This window comes from Orcinus orca, chromosome X (assembly GCF_937001465.1).
Source record: "Orcinus orca chromosome X, mOrcOrc1.1, whole genome shotgun sequence".
Classification (NCBI taxonomy): domain Eukaryota; kingdom Metazoa; phylum Chordata; class Mammalia; order Artiodactyla; family Delphinidae; genus Orcinus; species Orcinus orca.
This window is the reverse complement of record NC_064580.1, coordinates 11467429-11487499: the sequence shown is the minus strand read 5'-3', so window position 1 is coordinate 11487499 and position 20071 is coordinate 11467429. Positions and strand designations below refer to the sequence as shown.

The following is a 20071-nucleotide window of genomic DNA, read 5'->3' as shown; positions in this document are numbered from 1 at the left end:
GCCCCTGGAGTTCTCAGGTTTAAAGGGCTTCCATCCTCTTTCTCCCTACCCTGACAGGCTCATCCCATAATTTGCCACCTTCTGTTGAGAATTTTCAAAGCCCAGATGTCTTGTGATTTAACCTTGAATTTGAAAATGTCTGGCTTCCTTCCCACGTGTGTGGGGAGGCAGGTAAAGGCAGGTTACGTGTCTTTCCAATGGAAACAGCTGCCATTCGAAGAGCTTGCCTTTGTAACAGAGAGAGGGATGGTTCGAAGGGAAGAGTGGGAGGAAGAGGAAGTGGGTAGATTTAACCAAGGAGGCGTCCTAAAGGAGGTGGGCTTTGGGCTCTGCCTTCCAGGAAAAGGAGAAGAGCTGGGGAGACGACGTGAGTTGGGGTTTTGGCCATGATGTAGAGAAAATCCCTCACGGAGCGCTCCCGATTCACCCAGCTTTGAGGCTGAGCCACAGGCTCCCTCTGGGTAAGAGAATATCCTAGCCCCTGGGGTCTCTAGCTAACAGAGAAGGAATTGCTCCAGAGACATGAGTGGCATCCCCGTAGCAACACTTGAACAGCTAACAGAGGGGCTCGGAAGACCCGCCTTTGTTCGCGTTGGCTGGTCCGCGCTCGGTGAATGAGTTCATTGGGAGCCCTCCCAGGGAGAGCCGCTGATGGTGCGCCACTCTTAACGAGCAGTCTCAGCTCCCCACGGCATGTGATAATTTTTCAGGAAGCACATTGTCAGTGGATCAGCTGCCTTGTCTCCTGATGTATGCCTTGCGTACACAGGAAGAAGGAGAAACTTGCCCCCCCCTTTTTTTTTCATCAAAACCAGTTGAAAACCCCATCATCTGGTCCTCGTCTGTGTTTTGGACTTCAGTGTGGTTCAAGCTGTTGGGGTCCACTTCTCTCCGGTGTGATGGGAACCACAGTGAGGGTATTGTTTATCTCCCTCGCTCGACCTCTGATTTCTGATTTCCTGAAGACTCAGCCCTGCTCAGGACCCCAAGCGATCTGCACTCAGAGCAAGCTGTTTCTCTTGCTATGACCAAAACTGTCATAGCTTCCCATCATTATGGGTGACATCATGGAAGCATGGGCTGGTGTTCCCTCCCTCTAGGGCTGTGATGTGAACTGAATCAAGTAACAGTGGGCCCCTCCCATTGCCTTACAGGTCGCCCTTTAACCTCCCTGCCACCACCATCATCTCTTCGAAGATGACATTCCTTAAATCTTAGAGAAACTTTTCCTTTTCCCACCACTTCCTCTTTCCTCACTCCTACGTCAGTGGGAGAAGTGTTCCACCCTCCTACCCACAGCTGGCCCTCCGCCTCTCCTGTGATCTCGATCTGTCATTTCTCCACCTTCACTTGATTCTCCTTAAATCTCCTTCAACCCCTGCCTTCTTTTCAGCCTAAAGCCTCTGGGGATTCTCTTCCTCACTGTGTTTCTCCCCAGGGAGAAACCTCCCTGGTTTTCACCTACTTGGGGTTGGCGCCCCTAACCCGCATGCTGTTCAAGGGTCAACTGTGGTTTGAAGGAGTATGGAAACCTCCTTTCTTAGTGATTAATGACTCCCCACTGAGGAGTCATTCTGTGACCAGAAGAAACCTAAAATACAGTTCTGAAAGTAGAAAGAAGTACACATTTGGCCAACTTCATCGATAGCTATGTGAGTAGGATAAGGATATGTAGGTAGATCATTGGACAACTTGATGAATTCCCAGTTGATTGAAGAATCATAGTCATATAAGAGAATAGTGGCTCAGTTTCTGGTATGCCGTAGATGCTTAATGAATATTGGTTGAATGAATGAATGAATCAACCAACCAACCAACCAGTCAGCTGTCCAGGATGATGTCCATAGCGGCAGTCACAGGATTCTCTCATCTCGGTCTTGTTGTATTCAACCCTTCCATCAATTGTTTGGATCACAGGACTGTGTAAGAAACACAAAGCAAATTTACTATACTTGGAGACTGATATTGTAATTTATAATAAGAAATACGTATTTGGTCTTTGTCCTATTTCTGGGACACAGCTCCTAAAACCACTGGAAATTTCCCGTGATGGAGACTGATAAAGGTGTCTTTTGTTTATGAGGTGACTTTTGGAACCTAAGGGGGGGGGCTAGTTGTCAGTGGAGGCAGCCATGTGACTAGAGTTGGAACTCTCAGTCTTGCCCCCCGACTCCCCTTCCTCCCTTGTCCCCCATCCCTGACCTCCAGGGAGGAGAGAGGGGCTGGAGGTTGAGTTCCGCTACCAGTGGCCAACCATTTAATCAATCATGCCTGCGTAATGAAGCCTCCATAAAAACCCTAAAGGACTGGGTTTGGAGAACTGCTGGGCTGGTGAACACGTGAAGATATGGGGAAAGTGGCGCCTGGAGAGGGGCATGGAAGCTCTGTGCCCTTTCCTCATACCTTACCCTGTGCATCTCTTCATCCGGCTGTTGACTTGTATCCTTTGATATCCTTTTTATAATGAACCAGTAATCTAGTAAGTAAAGTGTTTGGGTGGGTTCTGGGAGATGCTCTAGCAAATGAATGAAATTGAAAGAGGGGGGTCATTGGAACTTCCATCTGTATAGCTGGTCTGAAGCACAGGGAGCAACCTGGCTTTGAGATTGGGGTCTGAAGTGGGCAGGGGATGGGGCAGCAGTGTTGTGGGACCCCCTTAATCTCTGGGGTCTGACGCTGTGTCCTGGTAGTGTCATACTTGAGTTGAATTGTAGCACACCCTGCTGGTGTCAGAGAACTCCCTGGTGGTGTGAGGAAATTCCCCCCAACGCGCGCGTGTGCACGCGCGCGCACACACACACACACACACACACACACACACACACACACACACACACACACACACACACACACACACACACACACACACACACACACACACACACACACACACGAAGTGGTGACCAGAATGGACCAGGAGAAACAGGCATAGGCACAAAGCCCTATGTACGAGATTAAAATTTCAGTTAGCCCATGAGAGCCTCGTATCTTGAAAGTAATGGTTGTGATCAGACTTGGGAATCTTGCTCCTGTGCCCATCATTCAACTAAAACTCTTCTTGTGGAAGTTCCAGTGGCTGTTTGGGGGTAAAGGGCACTTTCTGCGTGCCCATCCTCATCTTTTCTGCTCCTCCTACAGTATTCAACACTATCTGACACTGTTAGCTTGATGCCCTTCATGGAACCTTTTTGTCATTCCATCATCCCACTTTGGCTTTATTCCCTGGCTCTTCTGATTTTTCCTTCTCGGTCTCTTTTACCTCCCTTTCGAGTGTTTCCTTTACCTTTATATTTAAAAGCCAGTGTTCCTTAAATTCAAATCTCAGTGTCTTTGTGGTCTATATCTCTCCCTAGTCGTTTGCTGTTTCTTTAAAGTATATTTGTTGAGGACCTACTACGTGCCGGGGACTGTTCTAGGAGCTGGTAGTACAGCAGAGGACAGAGAGACAAAAATTTCTGCCCTTAAGGAGCTTATATTCTAGGCGAAGGGAGACAAATGGGTGAGTGAATGGCTAGATCGGTGTTGGATTGTGGTTAGGGCCATAATGAACAGCCAACCCAGGTTAAGAGACTGAGCCTGTCAGGGCTACTGTTTTAGGCAAGAGAGTCAGGGAGGGTCCCCTGGGAAGGTACGTTTGAGCAGAACTGGACGTCTTGTATTTCCCAGGGCTACCTCTACCCCAAAGGCTCCCAGATCCTCGTCTCTGGTCAGCCCCTCTCCATTGGAGCTATGTTCCCGAATGCCTCCTAGACAGCTCCCGCAGGACGTCCTGGGACCCCTGAAACCGTACACGCTCAGCTCTCGTACCAAACGTCTTCCTCCTGTTTGGTTTCCCCATTGGTTCACAGCCTGACCAGCCCTCACTCACCCAGGCTAGAGACTCCACACCGCCCTTTGCCCTTCTTTTCCACTCCATGCGCAGGTATCCAATCACACGTCATCCGGATCCTCCCTTCGTCCTCATGCCCTCGTTCAGACTCTTCCCTTCTCTTGCTTGTACTCTTTAAGGAGACTTCGAATGAGTTTGCCAGCCTCCAGGATTAGTGGGGTGTTCAACCTCCCTGGTTCCCAACCTACTGGCTCAGCCATCTCCCTTCACTTCCCTCCCCCATCCAACCCCACTCCTGCCACGTACAGCGTATGCTCTGGCCTCTCTGTCAAGAAAGTCATCTCCCCAACACTTTGACAAGACCCTTTTTCCTTTTGTATGCTTTTCACTTTTTCCGGGAATAATCTTTCCCTTCCCTCCCCTCCCCTGCCCTTACTGTTTCGCTCGCCTACCCGGCAGGTTTCTAACCGTGCTGAGGTAGCCAACTCTGTTCTGGGAAGCTTCTCCCGAATCCTCTTCCCCTTCCCCTCCTCTCCTTTGTTGGGATACCATAGTGCTCGTACCAGATTCGATTCCCCTGGTTTAGAAGGGTTCTCTGTGTCCCATTAGCCCACGGGTTACCTGGTTGAACCATTGAAAACTACCGTTCTTCTAGTCAATATCAGCATTCTTGTATGGTTCAATCTAATATATCCAGTTTGTGTCAGTATTTGTTATTCCTGTTTTGGCTTTCAGAAGTATTCGTACCTTCAACCAGACTGCCTTAAAGCGTGGGCTCAAAGAATAATTTTCAGCTCTGGAAGACATTGCCCATCCTATTTATTCTACATAGTCAGTTTTTCTGGTCAAAAATGGATGCACACCTTAGAAATCTTGTCAGTGTATACTCTGCTTTCTTTCTGGCTGTTAACGTTTTTTCTGATTCACATCATTTGTCATAAACACCAGTGAGGTTTTGAGGCTGCTTACTCATTGTCTAATGAAAAGAAAACGATAAAGTTGTGAATAAGGCAAAAGTGACGAAAAGTCTGTTTATAGTTTTTCAAGGTGAAAAGGAGATCAGAGTATCAACTGGAGAATTTGTGAATATTTTGTCCAGCGGTTGTGATTTCCATGACTCATATAGAACTAGAGTTGCCCTTAAATTTAGAATGTCTTTCATATTCTGCCTGCCCACTTCCACCAACATTGTAAAACGCTATTCTTAATTAATAGCGCCCCCAAATTATTCTATTCTGCCAGTTCTATAATTGAATGATTTTGCTTTTGATGGAATGATTACACTTTTTAAATAAAACCCGATAACGTAGCTAATCATAATTGTTCTCTTTTGTGTTGAACTGAATTTTGTTTTGGTATTAATTCTCACTTGAACTACTGAGGGAGAACAATCCTGTCACAAAACAACAATTGGCATCTTCCTGTCTGAATGTATCTAAGCCGTCTTTGCAAAAATGTTTGAGGACCATCCTGTTTGGACATATCATCAGGTTTTCCTTTGCAGGTTAGTTACGTCAGATCTGCATCTCTTTTTGCAAGTTTGAAATCGTAGGCTGCCCTGCTTCTCAATCCCCTCACGGTGAGACAATAAAGTTGGCTGGGGCCATATTTTAAGGGGATAGTTGATTGTGGGCGTGGATGCTTAAAGTGGAAAATGAGATGTAAAATGAAAAGAAAATATTGGAACAGGCTGAACTGGTTTTCAAAATCTTCTCGGGTTCAGCAGGGCCAGAGGTATTGAATGTAGAAGACTTTCGGGGATTATCTCAAACTAATGCATTAAAAGATCAGGTTGTTAGAGGATTTTGATTCAGGATCTTATACATTTTTTTTTTTAAAGTGTTGAGCAACAGACCCTCAAAACTTGGGAGAGGATTTTGTTTTGTTTTGTTTTGTTTTGTTTTGTTTTTTGCGGTACGCGGGCCTCTCACTGTTGTGGCCTCTCCGGTTGCGGAGCACAGGCTCCGCACGCGCAGGCTCAGCGGCCATGGCTCACGGGCCCAGCCGCTTCGCGGCATGTGGCATCTTCCCGGACCGGGGCACGAACCCGTGTCCCCCGCATTGGCAGGCGGACTCTCAACCACTGCGCCACCAGGGAAGCCCGGGAGAGGATTTTTTAAGAGCGAGTGACGTCTGACCTGTTTTTATGTTTGCTTCTAAGATGGGTGTCCAACCCAAACAATTAGTGGACTGTTCTGAATCAGGAACCCTTCACCCTGTGCTTATCAGTGGTCATCCCTGTATTTGACTTGAGTTTCTAGAAATTTTTTTTATTGAGGTATAATTGACATACAATATTACGTTAGTCTCAGGTGTACAACCTAGTGATTCAATGTTTGTATACATTGCAAAATGGTCACTACAATAAGTCTAGTTAAGGTCTGTCACCTTACAAAGTTAATACAATATTATTGACTGTATTTCCCATGCTGTACATTACATCCCCGTGACTTACTTATTGTTATGTTATAACTGAAGTTTGTACTTCTTAACGTCCTTCACCCATTTCACCCCCCCATCCCCCTCGCCTCTGGCAACCACCAATCTCTTCTCTGTATCTGTGAGTCTGGGTTTTGTTTATTTTGTTTGGTTTGTTTTTTAGATTCCACATATAAGTGAAATCAAGTGGTATTTGTCTTTCGCAGTCTGACCTATTTCACTTAGCCTCCATGGATGGACCTTGAGGGTATTATACTGAGTTTCTATAAATCTTTTAAGTAGGGACAGTGAAGGTAAGTGGGTCAAACAAATGCTTTAAAAATGGTGCAGAAATTAACGATGCTTGGAAACATGGCTTATATCCACGATAAAAGCTTATATGCTTAGATGGGCTGGGAACATTGGTCCAGTAGTATCTGGGGATGCAAGAAGACTTGTGAAAGCAGCGATCAGTATCGTTGTTACAACAGGCTTTCTGCTGAGCATTTAGAACGCTCTTGAGAATAGCCTTTTGCCTCGGGGTTCTAAGGAATAAAGTTCCGTATAGAAATAACCACATCCAATAAGAAAAACCACTCTGTTTTGATTTTTCATTCTAAGGATTCACCAAAATATGATTAATACTTTAATAATATTGTTTTGGTAACTCATTATTATTTAAAAATAAGCATATTATGATTATTTTTAAATAGGGATGGGTACTTTTGTTTGAATTGGGCTTGAGCTGAAGTTTCTCTTACTATCGCATACGTTAGCTGTAGACCAGGAAACAGGTTGTGTTGCTGAATTGCTACATTGCTGTTGTTAAATCTATGTTTGGGTCCTCTTCCTCTTTATGTCCATTTTCTTCCCTCTTTAATAGTCAGCCTAGCTAGCTCGCTAGAGGTTGTGTGAAAGACACATTTTTAAAAATTGAAGTATAGTTGATTTACAGTGTTGTTAGTTTCAGGTGTACAGCACAGTGATTCAGTTATACATATATACGCATATCTATTCTTTTTCAGATTCTTTTCCATTATAGGTTATTACAAGATACTGAGTATAGTTCCATGTGCTATACACTAGGGCCTTATTGGTTATCTGTTTTGTATGTGGTAGTGTGTATATGTTAATCCCAAACTTCTAATTTATCCCTCCCCTCTCCCCTTTGATAAGCATTAGTTTGTTTTCTACCTCTGTGAGTCTCCTTCTGTTTTGTAAATCATTTATTTGTATCATTTTTTAGATTCCACATATAAGTCATACCGTATGATATTTGTCTTCTTACGGAAAGACACATGTTAAAGAAAGAAAAAGAAAATGGAGACCCTGGGCATGTCCTTTGACTAGATCCTGCCAGGGTCAGGGGTAAATGAAATAAAACAAACGGTGATGCCCCGCCAAGGGGTCCCAGGGGCAAGAAAGAGTTTGCTTGTGCGAAGACACGCTTTCTGCTAGAACGCATACCGGCCGATCGCTGAGTCACGTGGTGGGAGGGGGCTCTCTCCCCTCCGCTGCACAGCCCCTGCTGTGATGTCACAAGTCTATTCTTTCCTGGGAGAATTAATTAGCATTCATCGGGTGCAGCTGGCGAGGAGGAAGGAGGGAGCCGGAGCGCACGCGTAGGCCAGCCAGAGGCGCAGCCCTGTCGGTCGGGGCGCGGGCCCCCCGGGAGCCGCATCGGGACTCGGCACCGGCGGGGCAGGCGGTGGCGGTTTTATAACCGGATTCTCCGTGACGTACGGCTGCCTGGCAGTTATCTTTCTGGACCAGTAGGCAGAGAGGGGGATTGACGCCGACGAGACTTCTGCATCTTGGAAGGGACTGTAATCTTCTGTAGTGAAGAACAGAAGCTCTCAATCACGCGGGTGTAAATAAGAGCCGGAGGGGGGCCCAAAAGAAAAGGAAGAGGAGGGGAGAAGTGTGTATTGGGGGGAGCGGGCAAAGCATTTTTGGTGGATGGTACGAAGCCAGCCATGGAAACTGCAGCCGAGGAAAATACTGAACAAAGCCAAGAGAGAAAAGGTACCCAGGGTTCTGACAATAGCCTGTTTAAAGCTTTTCACTGGGGGCTTCAAAAGGGGTAGCCCGGTTTGCGTCTCGTGTAAAATAGCCTCTGAAACCATCCGGATGGCCTGGTCTGCTTTCACGGTGGTTTTCCTCCTGGAGGCTGATGTTAAGTGAATAGAGCAGCCTCTCTTCAGTCCCCTCCTGGTCCAAACCCTTCTCCCGAAAGCGGTATTGCACAGAAGGAGGTCCGCAATCTGTCACCTTGGGTAGCTAGATTGGGGAAACTGTTTTAATTACCATAATGAGTCCTAACTGAGGTCCTAGGTTCTGCATGTTATATCCCAGGGACATGGGATGCATTGCTTTCTGCTAATGCCAAGGGGCAACTGGAGGGGCACGCGTATTAAATACGCTTCGGTTCCGCTGATGCGGTAGTGATTTTGGACCTTCTCTAATTTTCGTATTTAATACGATTGCCATTTCCGTGTATCTGACTCTGATATATAATAACCATTTACAGTTGGACCTTGAGAGAGGGAACGTCAGCTCTGTCCGCTAGTGCTGATGGAAGGCGTTGGCGGGGAGGTGCGGGGTGGGGTGTCTGCTATCTATGACTTGGAGATTTGTGGGAGGAAAATCCACACAGGTCCTGTTCCTCAAAGGGCATCTTAGAAAACATCCTGATCTTGACATACGGAATGGTTTTTGCGGGGAGAAATAAAGTGTTTTGCGGTAAGAAGGTGGCAGAAAATAGAAGCTAAAATTAATTTGTCTTTTCCTAGATAATGAGCGATTCAGGTTTGCCATCCGGTGGAATCAGCTCACAGTCCGTGTGAGGTTAAGAGCATCTCACTGCATTGTAATTTATCTCCCTCACCCAAAGTTACAGACTGCTGTAAAGGCACAAGAACATATTCTGTGCCTGCAGTGGCTTTTATATCAAACGCTACCCGTGCTAGGGTTATTTCTCATGACCCTGACATCTACTGACCGTCACTAAACAATAGTCCTTCTCCCAGATAGAGGTACAGGTATGTTTTATATAAGAATATGTAGGTCTGAAATTGCTAATAGTCAACCATTTTACACCTACAAAACGGCAATTTCACGAATCTCACCGTACCAGCGTGCTTGGGTAGGGCGATCCCTGCATAACGTTCTCTCCTAAACAGAGCAGTTTCACTTTTTAAACTAATTTCTTTTTAAAGTATGATAAAATATACAGATCATAAAATGTGCCATTTTAGCCATTTTAGGTGAATAATTCAGTGGCATTAAGTCCATAGCGCTTAGATTTGTAAAATTGGTAGTTGTTGAGCTTAATCCCTGCGTCAAACCTACCGCCCCCCAAACAGTAACAACAAAAACCAGCACCCCCAAACCCCCTGCCTTTTCTTGTATGTATATATTTTTTCATTTACGTGAATGACCAAATAGCAGTAAGAGAAACACTTGGGAATATTTATAAAGTTGAGGAACTGAGATAAAAGTTTAAAGGCTCGTTTCCGTGACGATTAGAGACAAAGCTTGGGGGACATAATCATGGAATAATAGCATTGTTGTGAGGAAGCCAATCACAGCTGTAGCGATTTTTCCCTAAAACAGATGCTTAGAACACACTTTTTGTTAATATGGTGTTTGCCAGCGGCAGATAAAAACCACTTTGGTCTCCGCAAAAAACATACCTTTCGTTTTTCTCTCCAAAAGCAAGAAAGGGACAGAAAATCCATGTAAAATCCTTACTACGCGATTGCGGTTCTCACCATCACTTATTCTTACGGAGTGCTATTATTTTATGTCAATTAAATATTTATTATTTAATACCGAAATCTACAGGCTGTCACTACATCCCTGGCAATCTGTATATGAAAACTCGTTAGCTGTGGTTTCAGAAACAAAATTAGAAGCAGAAGGTAATTCCTGGAGGAACTTTAAAAATTACGAAATGGATAAACACTAGCTGTTTGTTAAGTAATTCAAAAGTACCAAGTTACTGCACGATACCGTCACATGTATAATACATGCTGGAGTAAGAATACGGGCCAGGGGATGGATTTTGACCACAGCAGCAGGGGTTGTGATCGCCCCGTGACCCACCAGAAATGTTGACCTGGAGGGTAGCCTGTTTACTAAGCTTCGGCTAGACGAACAAGTTCATCTGCCAGCTACGCAGGGTCAGAGCTCACATGAGTATCACATTTGTAGTTTGCCCCGTTTGTTCGCCCGTTGTCATGCAAGGCACACACAGAGGCATAAAATGATAAACATGTTTGTAGCTGCTTGCCACTCCAGGATTCCTTTAGATTTAATTTTAAATTTATAAAATCAGTGTTTACTTCATTGACGTTAACATGTACAAATTTGACACAGAGAATGCATTATATAATTCTTGAGTGGGTGAATCTGTGGGGTGTTTTATTCCTTTTTTTCTTTTAAGCCTTTCAGCAAGGGATTTAATTTGCTAACTTGAATCCTCTACATTTTGTCACTTCCCACAGAGTTTTAACGCACATGTATTTTACCGCCCCCCCATTCTTCCTTTCCCATTTGTTGTCATAGTCGGTGGTAGGGGCAGTACTTGTCTCTGAATTTAGACTATTATTACCCAGTGGCTAATACCCAGTAGCTTGTAGATTAATGGCTTCAGATAATTATTATAGTGTTTACTAAGAATACAAATTAAACTTAGCTCTATAAGCTGACCTCAACTTTTCCAGCTGGTGTCACTTCCCAGGAGTTGCAGCAGGACAGAGAGAGCTGTTTCTTCAAACAGCCTCATAGCTTTTGTCACCGAACCCTACTGGATGATCGAAATTCACAAGAAGTAATTTAGCAGTTATTCAGGAATTTTTACAGAAAGCAAGAAGGTTTTCTCAGACGGATGTAAGAAATGCCAAATTATTACAAAAGGCAGTTTTTAAATTGGAAGCATTAAATTAAATCAAAGTGTCGAGAATTGAGTGAGCATATTAACTGAAATGAAATAAGTGGAGGAAATGAATAAGACAGAATGAAAGCAACTGGATCACGGGACTCAATAATAAAGAGATGAGAGTGAGGTTTCTATTCCTGTCGAGTATTACTTGATGTCAATTCATTTGTGAAAACCAATGCATCGAGAGTCGCTGGGAGGGTGTAATCTAGGGGCAGAAAAACAGTTGAATCACTTGCTCTATCGGATGGAAAAAACCCTAAGTATCTGTTAAGAAAATTATTTTTATTATATGTAGGAAATTGGAATCTACGGAAACAATTGTCAGGCTAGTTTAGCTCCTCTGAATCATTGCTCAAATAAATTTCAGAACTCCAGGTATCAAATTAAATTTCTAAGCACATATAAAAAGAAAAATGTAGAAAATCAGAAATAATGTGTAGTTTAAAATAAGTTACAGGACATAGTCAAAGTAAGAAATGAATTCAAATCGTTGACCTGATTAAAAAATGAACACATCCATTTAAATCTCTTTATGTCTTAGGTGTTTGGGGTTTTTTTGTTTTGTTTTTTTTAATGTAGCAAAAGATGTACACTTTTGGCCCTCCTTTTTGTCACTGTTGTTTAGGAAGGAAAGCACTCCTCTAGAATATATGATCTATAGGCTAAAAACCCAGAGGGACACATTTACCATGTTACACTCTTCCTGCTGATTTATGAATTATTTGATGTTGAGATTTTTACTGACGTTTTCTGACTTAACTACATACATATGGTATGGAGAAGGTTGTAGATGCAGTGTTTTCCTATGAGAATCTGCCAGGGAGGACATTTGAAGAGAGGGTGTCTGAGGATAAGGCTGTAGAGAAAAGTGGGGCCGTCCAGATGGTGCTGGACATATGTGGTAGGTATGATACAGCTCGCTTTTTTTTTTTTTTTTTTTTTAGAAAATTTAAATGTGGAGAAGATCTCAGCAAGCCAGTTGATACCTCTCCTCCTTTGATATTATAGTTTCCATTAGCATCCTTTTAAACACTCGGCCTCACTCATTCATTAGACAAAGAATTGGGACTCATTTCCGGAAATGTAGCTTTGCCTTCCTTGAAATTGAGTGGAAATCTTGAATTCAGATTGTAACGTTAAAAATTGTGTTTCTCTCTTATTTGGAAGTACACGCCAACTTAAAGTAGATAATCTTCATAACGTGACTTACCAGCCTTGCTGTATCTGAGAACACGTGCCATAGCCAGTGTCCCCGTGGCGTAAGTTTCCCCTCACTGGGCCTGGTGAAAAATTGGCCTGTGTTGTGATACTCCCTTGCTTTTCTCTCCTTGGGACCCAGTGTACCTCCATGTGAGACGGTTGGCCAGGAATAAGGATGGCTGTGGGACAGAGGAAGAAGGTGGCTGTTAAGAGAGGGAGGCTACAATCCCAGCTTCACAAATGTACCTGCTTGTGTATTCATTTGTTCATTTATTTATTCATTTAATAATGTTCCTCTCTGAAACATCATCCTTCCTCTGTCCTCTCAGCTCATGTCATAGGAGCAGAAGGGTGCTAACTCATCTTAGGGACCGTTCTGTGGAGTATCATCTTGCTGATTGGTGGCAAGAGGAGAATTGATGCCCAAGAGGAGGATTTTGACCCTTAGCCCAGGGAATATGTGATAAGAGAAAATAAAATACTTTCCTGTTTTGTAGGATTTGATTAATTGCATTACCTTTTTTGTATATTCAAGCCCTACTAGCTATCTTTGGTATCATGGGTCAGCATTCTTGATCTGTAAAGGGCCCAAGAGTAAATATTTAGGCTCTGTGGGCCACACAGTCTGTTGTAACTACTCAAAGGAACGAAACTGGGTCATTTGTAGCGATGTGGATGGATCTAGAGACTGTCATACACAGTGAAGTAAGTCAGAAAGAGAAAAACAAATATCGTATATTAACGCATGTATGTGGAACCTAGAAAAATGGTGCAGATGAACCAGTTTGCAAGGCAGAAATAGAGACACAGACGTAGAGAACAAACATGTGGACACCGAGGGGGGAAAGCGGGGCGGGTGGTGGTGGTGGTGTGATGTATTGGGAGATTGGGATTGACATGGGTACACTGATGTGTATAAAATGGATGACTAATAAGAATAATAATTTAAAAAAAGCTACCAGGGTAGCATGAAACAGCCACAGATAGAGGATAAGCAAATGGGTGTGGCTGTATTGCAATCAAACTTTATTTACAAAACCAGGTGGCTGTCATCGGCCGACCTCTGCTATATCCTATGGTGGTGTTATAGCTTCCTTTAATATTTTAAGTACTAGCTAAAAATGGAGGAGGATTGACGTAGCTTTCAGAGACCTGGCCCAGTGAGTATAGTCTTTCTAGGAAGCTCAGTCTTCGTCATTTAGTTGCTTCCAGTGATCATTTCCTAGATGGCCGAAAGCATACCAGTCTGCAGTTTAGTTATTCAGCCTCGTCCCTAAATTACGTCATCTGAGTAAATGGAGGGAAAAGTGTACACAGCATTATTTTGATTTCTTTTCCTCAAGTTCCCGTCGTTTGTCATACCTACTTTGGCGATGACCACCCAGTTGTGTGTCTCGCCATCAATCACCACCGTTCACCTCAGCCCCATCCATGAGTAGTATCTGAGATGTCACAGTCTTCTGTGCTTCTTCCCGAATACCAGTCAGTCTCCTGCCCACCTCTCCCTTCTCCTCTCTAAGGGGAACGTTTGCAGGCTTCCCTCTGAAGGGCATAAGCCAGGATCTTCCTAGGTCTGTACATTTTCCCATTTCTTGACAGTTGCTCAGGAGCTGAGGCTTCTCCTTGCACTCATGTGACTCCCTTTTAAGTGTTGGGACCCTGCCCTTTTAAACGAAACATATACTGTGCTCTTTGAAATTTTATAATTTGGTATTTAATGTCTTTATTTAAGTCTGGCTCAGAAATTATAAAATAGACATGATTTTCCTTCCCTTCATATCTAAAGATTAATTGTTGTCCAAAGGCCTTCCCAGTAGAAGTGGAAAGCATCCACCCACTTGCGGATCCCATCTCCACGTCTCGGGCTTGGCTGTCCTGTTTTTCTCAGGAAACACATTAGCGTTGGGCATTCCATGATTTTTCATTGTCATTGCCAAGCAGCCTGTGCCTGATTGCCTACGTGAAGAGACACGGGCAGAGAATGGATGAATCCTGTGCAAAGATCCCCTGAATTGCATGGCCTGGCTGGGGTGCAGTCAGGGTGGTGGGGGACCTAGAGGCCCATTGCTTGATCCACAGGCTCCCAGGATGCTCCCCTGATTCAACCAAATATTTATGCAGCAGACGTTGACTGGGCACCAACTGTGTGTTGGGCTTGGAGGGAGAACTTTTTTGCAAGGAGGATGAAAATTTTTCAGATAGAAGTGATCGAGCTCCTTGGAATCCTCTTGCTTGAGGTCGACACGGAGGGCTTACAGCCACTCTAACCAAGAGGAAATCAGCTCATACCATGAGGCCACTTGACCTCCTTCTGGTTCTTTCCACCAGCCCCACTGGGTTTCTCCGCTTTCGGGGAATGTAGCGCAACCCATGTATGAGAGACACTCACCCAAAATCTGAATCCAGGAAAGGCTGAGAGTTCAGAACTTTTAAGAACCCTGAAGTAACCTCAGGAGCTTGCGACCTGACAAGGCACAGAAGCACAGCTCACCTCCAAAGAGACCTCAGCAGAAGAGTAGAAAATTACAGCAAGTGCACAGGCCCCTGGCTGCATGATCGCGGGCAAGGGACTTACCTTTCCGCTGCCCTTCTTCGTTTGTAGGTATCGGCGTATCCCAGCTGTTCTAAGGTCGATCGCTTACGAGGGAATCTGATGGGAACTTAATGCATGTTTAGAGGGTGTCTGAAATTCAGAACCAGGCAGATCCATCTCCTCTGACCCTAAACAGGGTCCTAAAATAAATTGCTTCAGGAAATTGGATCCCCACGATTACCAGTGGGGAATTTTGAAGTGTGTCCAGTATTCCATGGGAGATCAAAGAAGCCCAACTAAAGAAATTGTGGACTGACTGACGTGACAACTGTAGATTGAGCAAAGATTCTTTTTGAAAGGGCTGTCGTGATCATGACTCAAACATTGGAGGTACTAAGGTGACTGGCGGTGGAAAGAATCAGAACAGGTGACAGTCCTTAAAAATGTATTGACTTAGATAATTTTGCCTATGTTACACATAAAAAAAAAAAGAACAAAAACCTTTAGACTTCGTGTAAAAAAAAAGATCCTGAGGTAACGAGTGCAACGTGCTTTGACCAGCACGCGGTGAGCACGCTGTAAATTAGAGGCGTCATCATGTTCATTAACAACAAAAGCAGCAGCAGTAAAAATACTTTTATTGTGCAGTTCTGATCTTGTCCTCGCATCGTTTTTTCCCCTTTCAAATGTCATTAAAAGTCTTTAACTGTCTTTTCAATGTCTCTAAAAGACAGTTTTACTTTACCTTGAAGCCAAAAAGGTTTGCCCTAAAACGCCACCTAGCAACGTAGGTCTCCACTTCCCAAGTGGAAATACCTCAAGAGTTTTCAGAGATTGTGGAGAGCAGAGATGGGTTTTCGTAACAGCTGGTGAGGTTTTCAGTGGACCCAGTCAGGGCAGTAGCCTTTTTGCCTCACAACATGGCAGTTTGCTTAGTCCTTAGCCTCAGTGGTCTGAGGTGCCCAGGGCATTATAACCTGCTCTTCTGATGGAATAGTTACCCACATCAGTGTCAGCACCATTTTTTTAATCCTTAAATATTTGTGGCACCCAAGAGGACGTAACCCGTCATTAGGTTTGATGGGATTCTCACCTATAAACTGGCCAGAGTGACCTTATGGTCTCTTAGGGATTTCAAGGTTGTAATTCAGCTAAGAGTTACCAGCATCTGATTCCGTGTCAGGCAAGTTGATAGATATTTTTCTCTCCAATCCCCTAAGAAGTAAGAAACATAGTCAGATTACCAGATAAGGGCCTGAGTCTCCAGGAGGCCCCTTGTCACCTCATGTGGGAGGAAGCAGTGCTTCAGGCCTAAGACCAGCAGCCGTTTCTCTATAAAGACACTGGGAGATCATTGGAACAGGATTTAATCTGGAACATTCTAGACTGAAGTCCTGAGCTTAGATAAGATGAAGGGACAGAATATTGCAGATGTCAGTGGAAGGACAGGAGTTTTCATCCAAGGTTCAGCAGACCATGGGGTCATTGGCCATACTTTGCAGGCTGGAACTAGGCGCCGTCATAGCAAGCCTGGATTCACCCTCGCTTGTGTAGCTACAATAATGATGATGCTCTGTGGGTCTGAAAGTGAAAGAAACAGAAAGGAACATACGATGGTGAGAAGCCAGATTTTCCTTGTAAATAGTATCTGCCCAAAATGATCATTCTAAGGGGCGGGACTTGGGGGGAGATGGAGAAAATACAGAAAGAAAAGACAATATTGGTGATTTTTGTCAATTTAAATTGAAAAATGGAGGAGGAGACTAACGTTCTCCGTGTATTATGCTGAGTTGATAAGGTGATACTGAAAGGTTGCAATTCAGTGGCATATTTTGTGAGCTCCCCATTTCCTTGAACTATATGGTAAAAGAATAAATTAAAATGCTGATGTAGAATCTTTGCTGGAGATAGAGACACTGACTCTTTGCCACCTGAAATTGGCAGTGAACAGCAGAGCTGAAATGGAAATTGGCAGGTACCACTGGATGTACCCAGGCTCAAAGAACCACCAGTACCGTCCCGTGCCAACCCTGGGGGACAGGGCTAGCCTCTTGAGCAGTCCAGGTAAATACAGCCTCGGGGTGAATTCGCACAGCAAGTCAACTGTTATCTTTAATATGATTTGTGATAGCTCTTTCGGTTTGGTGGTGTTTTCTGTTTTGCTTGATGCGTTAATTTGTTCACAGGGGTAGGGGTGGAATTAGCCCCTTGAGATTTTTTTTTCATCCTCTTTCTTTTTCTCCCTTCCTTTCCATTCCACCCCATCTTTCACCTCTCTCTTCTCCCTCCTCCCTGTTTCCTCCCCCTCACCTCTTCTCAAAAGGAGCAGTGTACAGTGAGGTATGCCTTGGGGCTAAGCACGAAATTTCTAATATCTGAACCAATAATGGGTTGGGGGGGGGGCGTCACACATGCCCATCATGGGACCAAGAACTGAGCCAGGACATTTGAGGCGCCTGGGCTCTGAGGGTGCTGTCAGTGTCCCCACATGTCTTTCTGGCCACACTGCTCTGCAACGCTCTGATCTCACATCAGTCCATTGCCTTTGAGAAGGAAAACTCAGAGCCCATGAAATGACGAGCAGATACCTGGGTACGCCATCCCGTCAGGTAGGTCCACAGGGTCCGCTTTCCAGTCTCCTTGCTCAGGAGGAGCGCCGGTCTCTCGGAACGTCTAAGTGTTGGGTCGGGGTGAACTGTGCATCAGCCCATCTGGGGACCCGGAAGGGGAGAAGGCTGAGCGATGTGCACAGCCACCCTCCACATCCTCGAAGTCCACACAAAGCATCCTCATACTCAGCTCAGTGAGCTAAAATTCGGTGGTTTCAAGTTACTTAAAATGTGAATATAAAGGGATGGTGGTGGGTCAGAGAAACACAACAGGCTTCAAGTTCCGCTGTAATTCTCTGTGAACCCATAGCAGCATTCCTCCCAAATGTTTGCTTACTTCTGCAGGAATAAATCAGAAATGACCGCATAGACCCTGCAAGTCTAGAAAGAGCGACCCTGAGGTACAACGTAAGACACACGTTGAGTTACAAAGTCAGACCACCTGTAATTCATTTAAATCTTTTCTTTAAAACCTAAATTGTGGCTTCAGGTTAATTAACATGAAATCTGACTTTGGAATTAGTTCTACACCTTGAGTGACGGATTCCTTCCCTCAACCTCTGGCTACTAGGCGCCAGCCCTGTGTGTGCCTGTGTAGTGCCAGTTAGAAGAGGTGAGCAAGAAATGCCATCAGACATTTGTTCTCTTGGATCCTTCGAAGGATGGAAGGTTCTGGAATCTTGAGTTTTAAAAATTACCATTAGACATGTATCCATACAGTGGAATACTGTGCAGCAATGGAAGGGAATGAAGTACGCATGATACACACTGCGACATGGATGGATCTCAGAAACAGGATGCTGAGTAAGAGCTGACACACGAGACTAAATACCGTAAGGGTTCCATTGATAAGAAATGTCCAGAATTGGCAAATCCAGAGAGACAGAAAATAGCTGAGTGCTTGCCAGAGGCTGGGGTAGAAGAGGTTTTAAAATTAGATCGTGGTGATGGTTGCAGCACTCTGTAAATGGCCTCAAAACCACTGGATTGCACGCTTAAAACAGGTGAATTTTCTATGTATACTTAGCTCAACAAAGCAATTTTTAAAAAAAATTCTACAGCATTTCTGTTGATTGATTGGCTGTGTTGGGTCTTCGTTTCTGTGCGAGGGCTTTCTCCAGTTGCGGTGAGCGGGGGCCACTGTTCATCGCGGTGCGCGGGCCTCTCACTATCGCGGTCTCTCTTGTTGCGGAGCACAAGCTCCAGACGCGCAGGCTCAGCGGTTGTGGCTCACGGGCCCAGTTGCTCCACGGCATGTGGGATCCTCCCAGACCAGGGCTCGAACCCGTGTCCCCTGCACCGGCAGGCAGACTCTCAACCACTGCGCCACCAGAGAAGCCCAACAAAGCAATTTTTAAAACGTCCCCCCGCCAAAGCAAAATTAAACGGGCACAATTCAATGGCAGAGAGACAGAGAATGAACAGTACTTGCTAACATGACAAGAAGGTCCCCAAATTATCCGAAAGTACTGCCAGAAAGAGAAAGGTTTTCCTTTTAAGAATGTGTCGGAAGACACCAGCCCAGTTAGAAATCGAGAAAAAAACGAAGCATCTTTCCTGGATTTGGGTGGTAAAGCGTAAAGGTCAGTATGGGCACTCTAAGCAGCAGTGGCAGCTGAGAAGAAAAAATACAAGCCTCCAATTTCCTCTCTGAAACCTTTGGGGCCAAATTTATTTAAGAATTCAGAAGAGTTGAGGTTTTTGAAAAGTGACGTGGCACACATTCCACGTGTGCGGCGCCACGTCCCCAGTCAGGTCTGGGTGCATCCCCCAAGTCCAACACGTGGATCTTTCTGGAGAGCTGGAGTTACGTTTGGGCGTCAAGGAAGTTCAGTGCAGAGCAGGTTTTGCTGCCAGATGAGCTCGACCACCCTCCCCCTACCAAAAAAAAAAAAAAACCCTTAATTTTCAGAGCTTTCGGAATTCTGGAATGGTATGATGAGTGATCGTAGGACTCTAACAGTTCTCACGTTGCTGGTGATATTTCAGGTGAGAATTCCACGAACGAGCAGGTTCTCTTCGGAGGGGGGAGAAACCAAATCACTGAACTTGATCTCTAGCATCATCTTGCCAGATCCTGAAATGGTCTCCGTGCGCCTGTGGTGGTAACTGTGTGTGTGCGGGGGGGACATCACTGGGGGAGACGTGCCCGTGTGGCACACGCACTGCGGCCATGTGTGTCTGGAGCCGGGGCAGAGGCCTCGCGTGGGATGGTGTGAAGAGGCCATCGCGGGCCCCGGAGTGAGGGGAGCGAACGCAGCCACGGGGTCACTTTCCTAGTTGCCTGGAGATTTTGCCTGCCCCTCCATCAGTGCAGTTGCCATTCTGTGCTTAGATCCCAAACCAGATGGTGTGAGGGAAAAAATAGAGGATTCCATATGGCTCTTGTGTCTTGCTTTTTTTTTTTTTTTTTTTCCCCCTCAACCTACTTATTCCCCGTTGGAGAAGTCAAGGTGCTTCCAGTTTGCTTTGCCTTGATCGTTTCCCATTTTCCTTCTTGGGTGTAACTTCTCCCTAGAATTACATTTTTAGCACTT

The 20071-nt window shown here is 44.9% G+C and overlaps 1 protein-coding gene across 6 annotated transcripts in view; it reads left to right on the top strand.

Annotated features, from left to right (window-relative positions):
- The window catches only part of GPM6B (glycoprotein M6B), a 154235-nt gene that overhangs the window by 103685 nt on the left and 30479 nt on the right, over window positions 1-20071 (top strand). Inside the window, exons 1-2 of one of the 6 annotated variants that reach the window (XM_004269674.4) lie at window positions 7829-8272; window positions 16870-16989. The exons of 1 other annotated variant lie outside the window; for it this stretch is intronic. In XM_004269674.4, coding sequence (XP_004269722.1) covers window positions 8224-8272; window positions 16870-16989 — 169 coding nt within the window. In that variant the 5' untranslated portion in view covers window positions 7829-8223. Of the gene's footprint in view, window positions 1-7828; window positions 8273-16869; window positions 16990-20071 lie in introns of those variants that run through there. 4 more of the 6 variants (XM_004269675.4, XM_049704456.1, XM_012532940.3 and 1 more) reach the window with 4 other exon arrangements.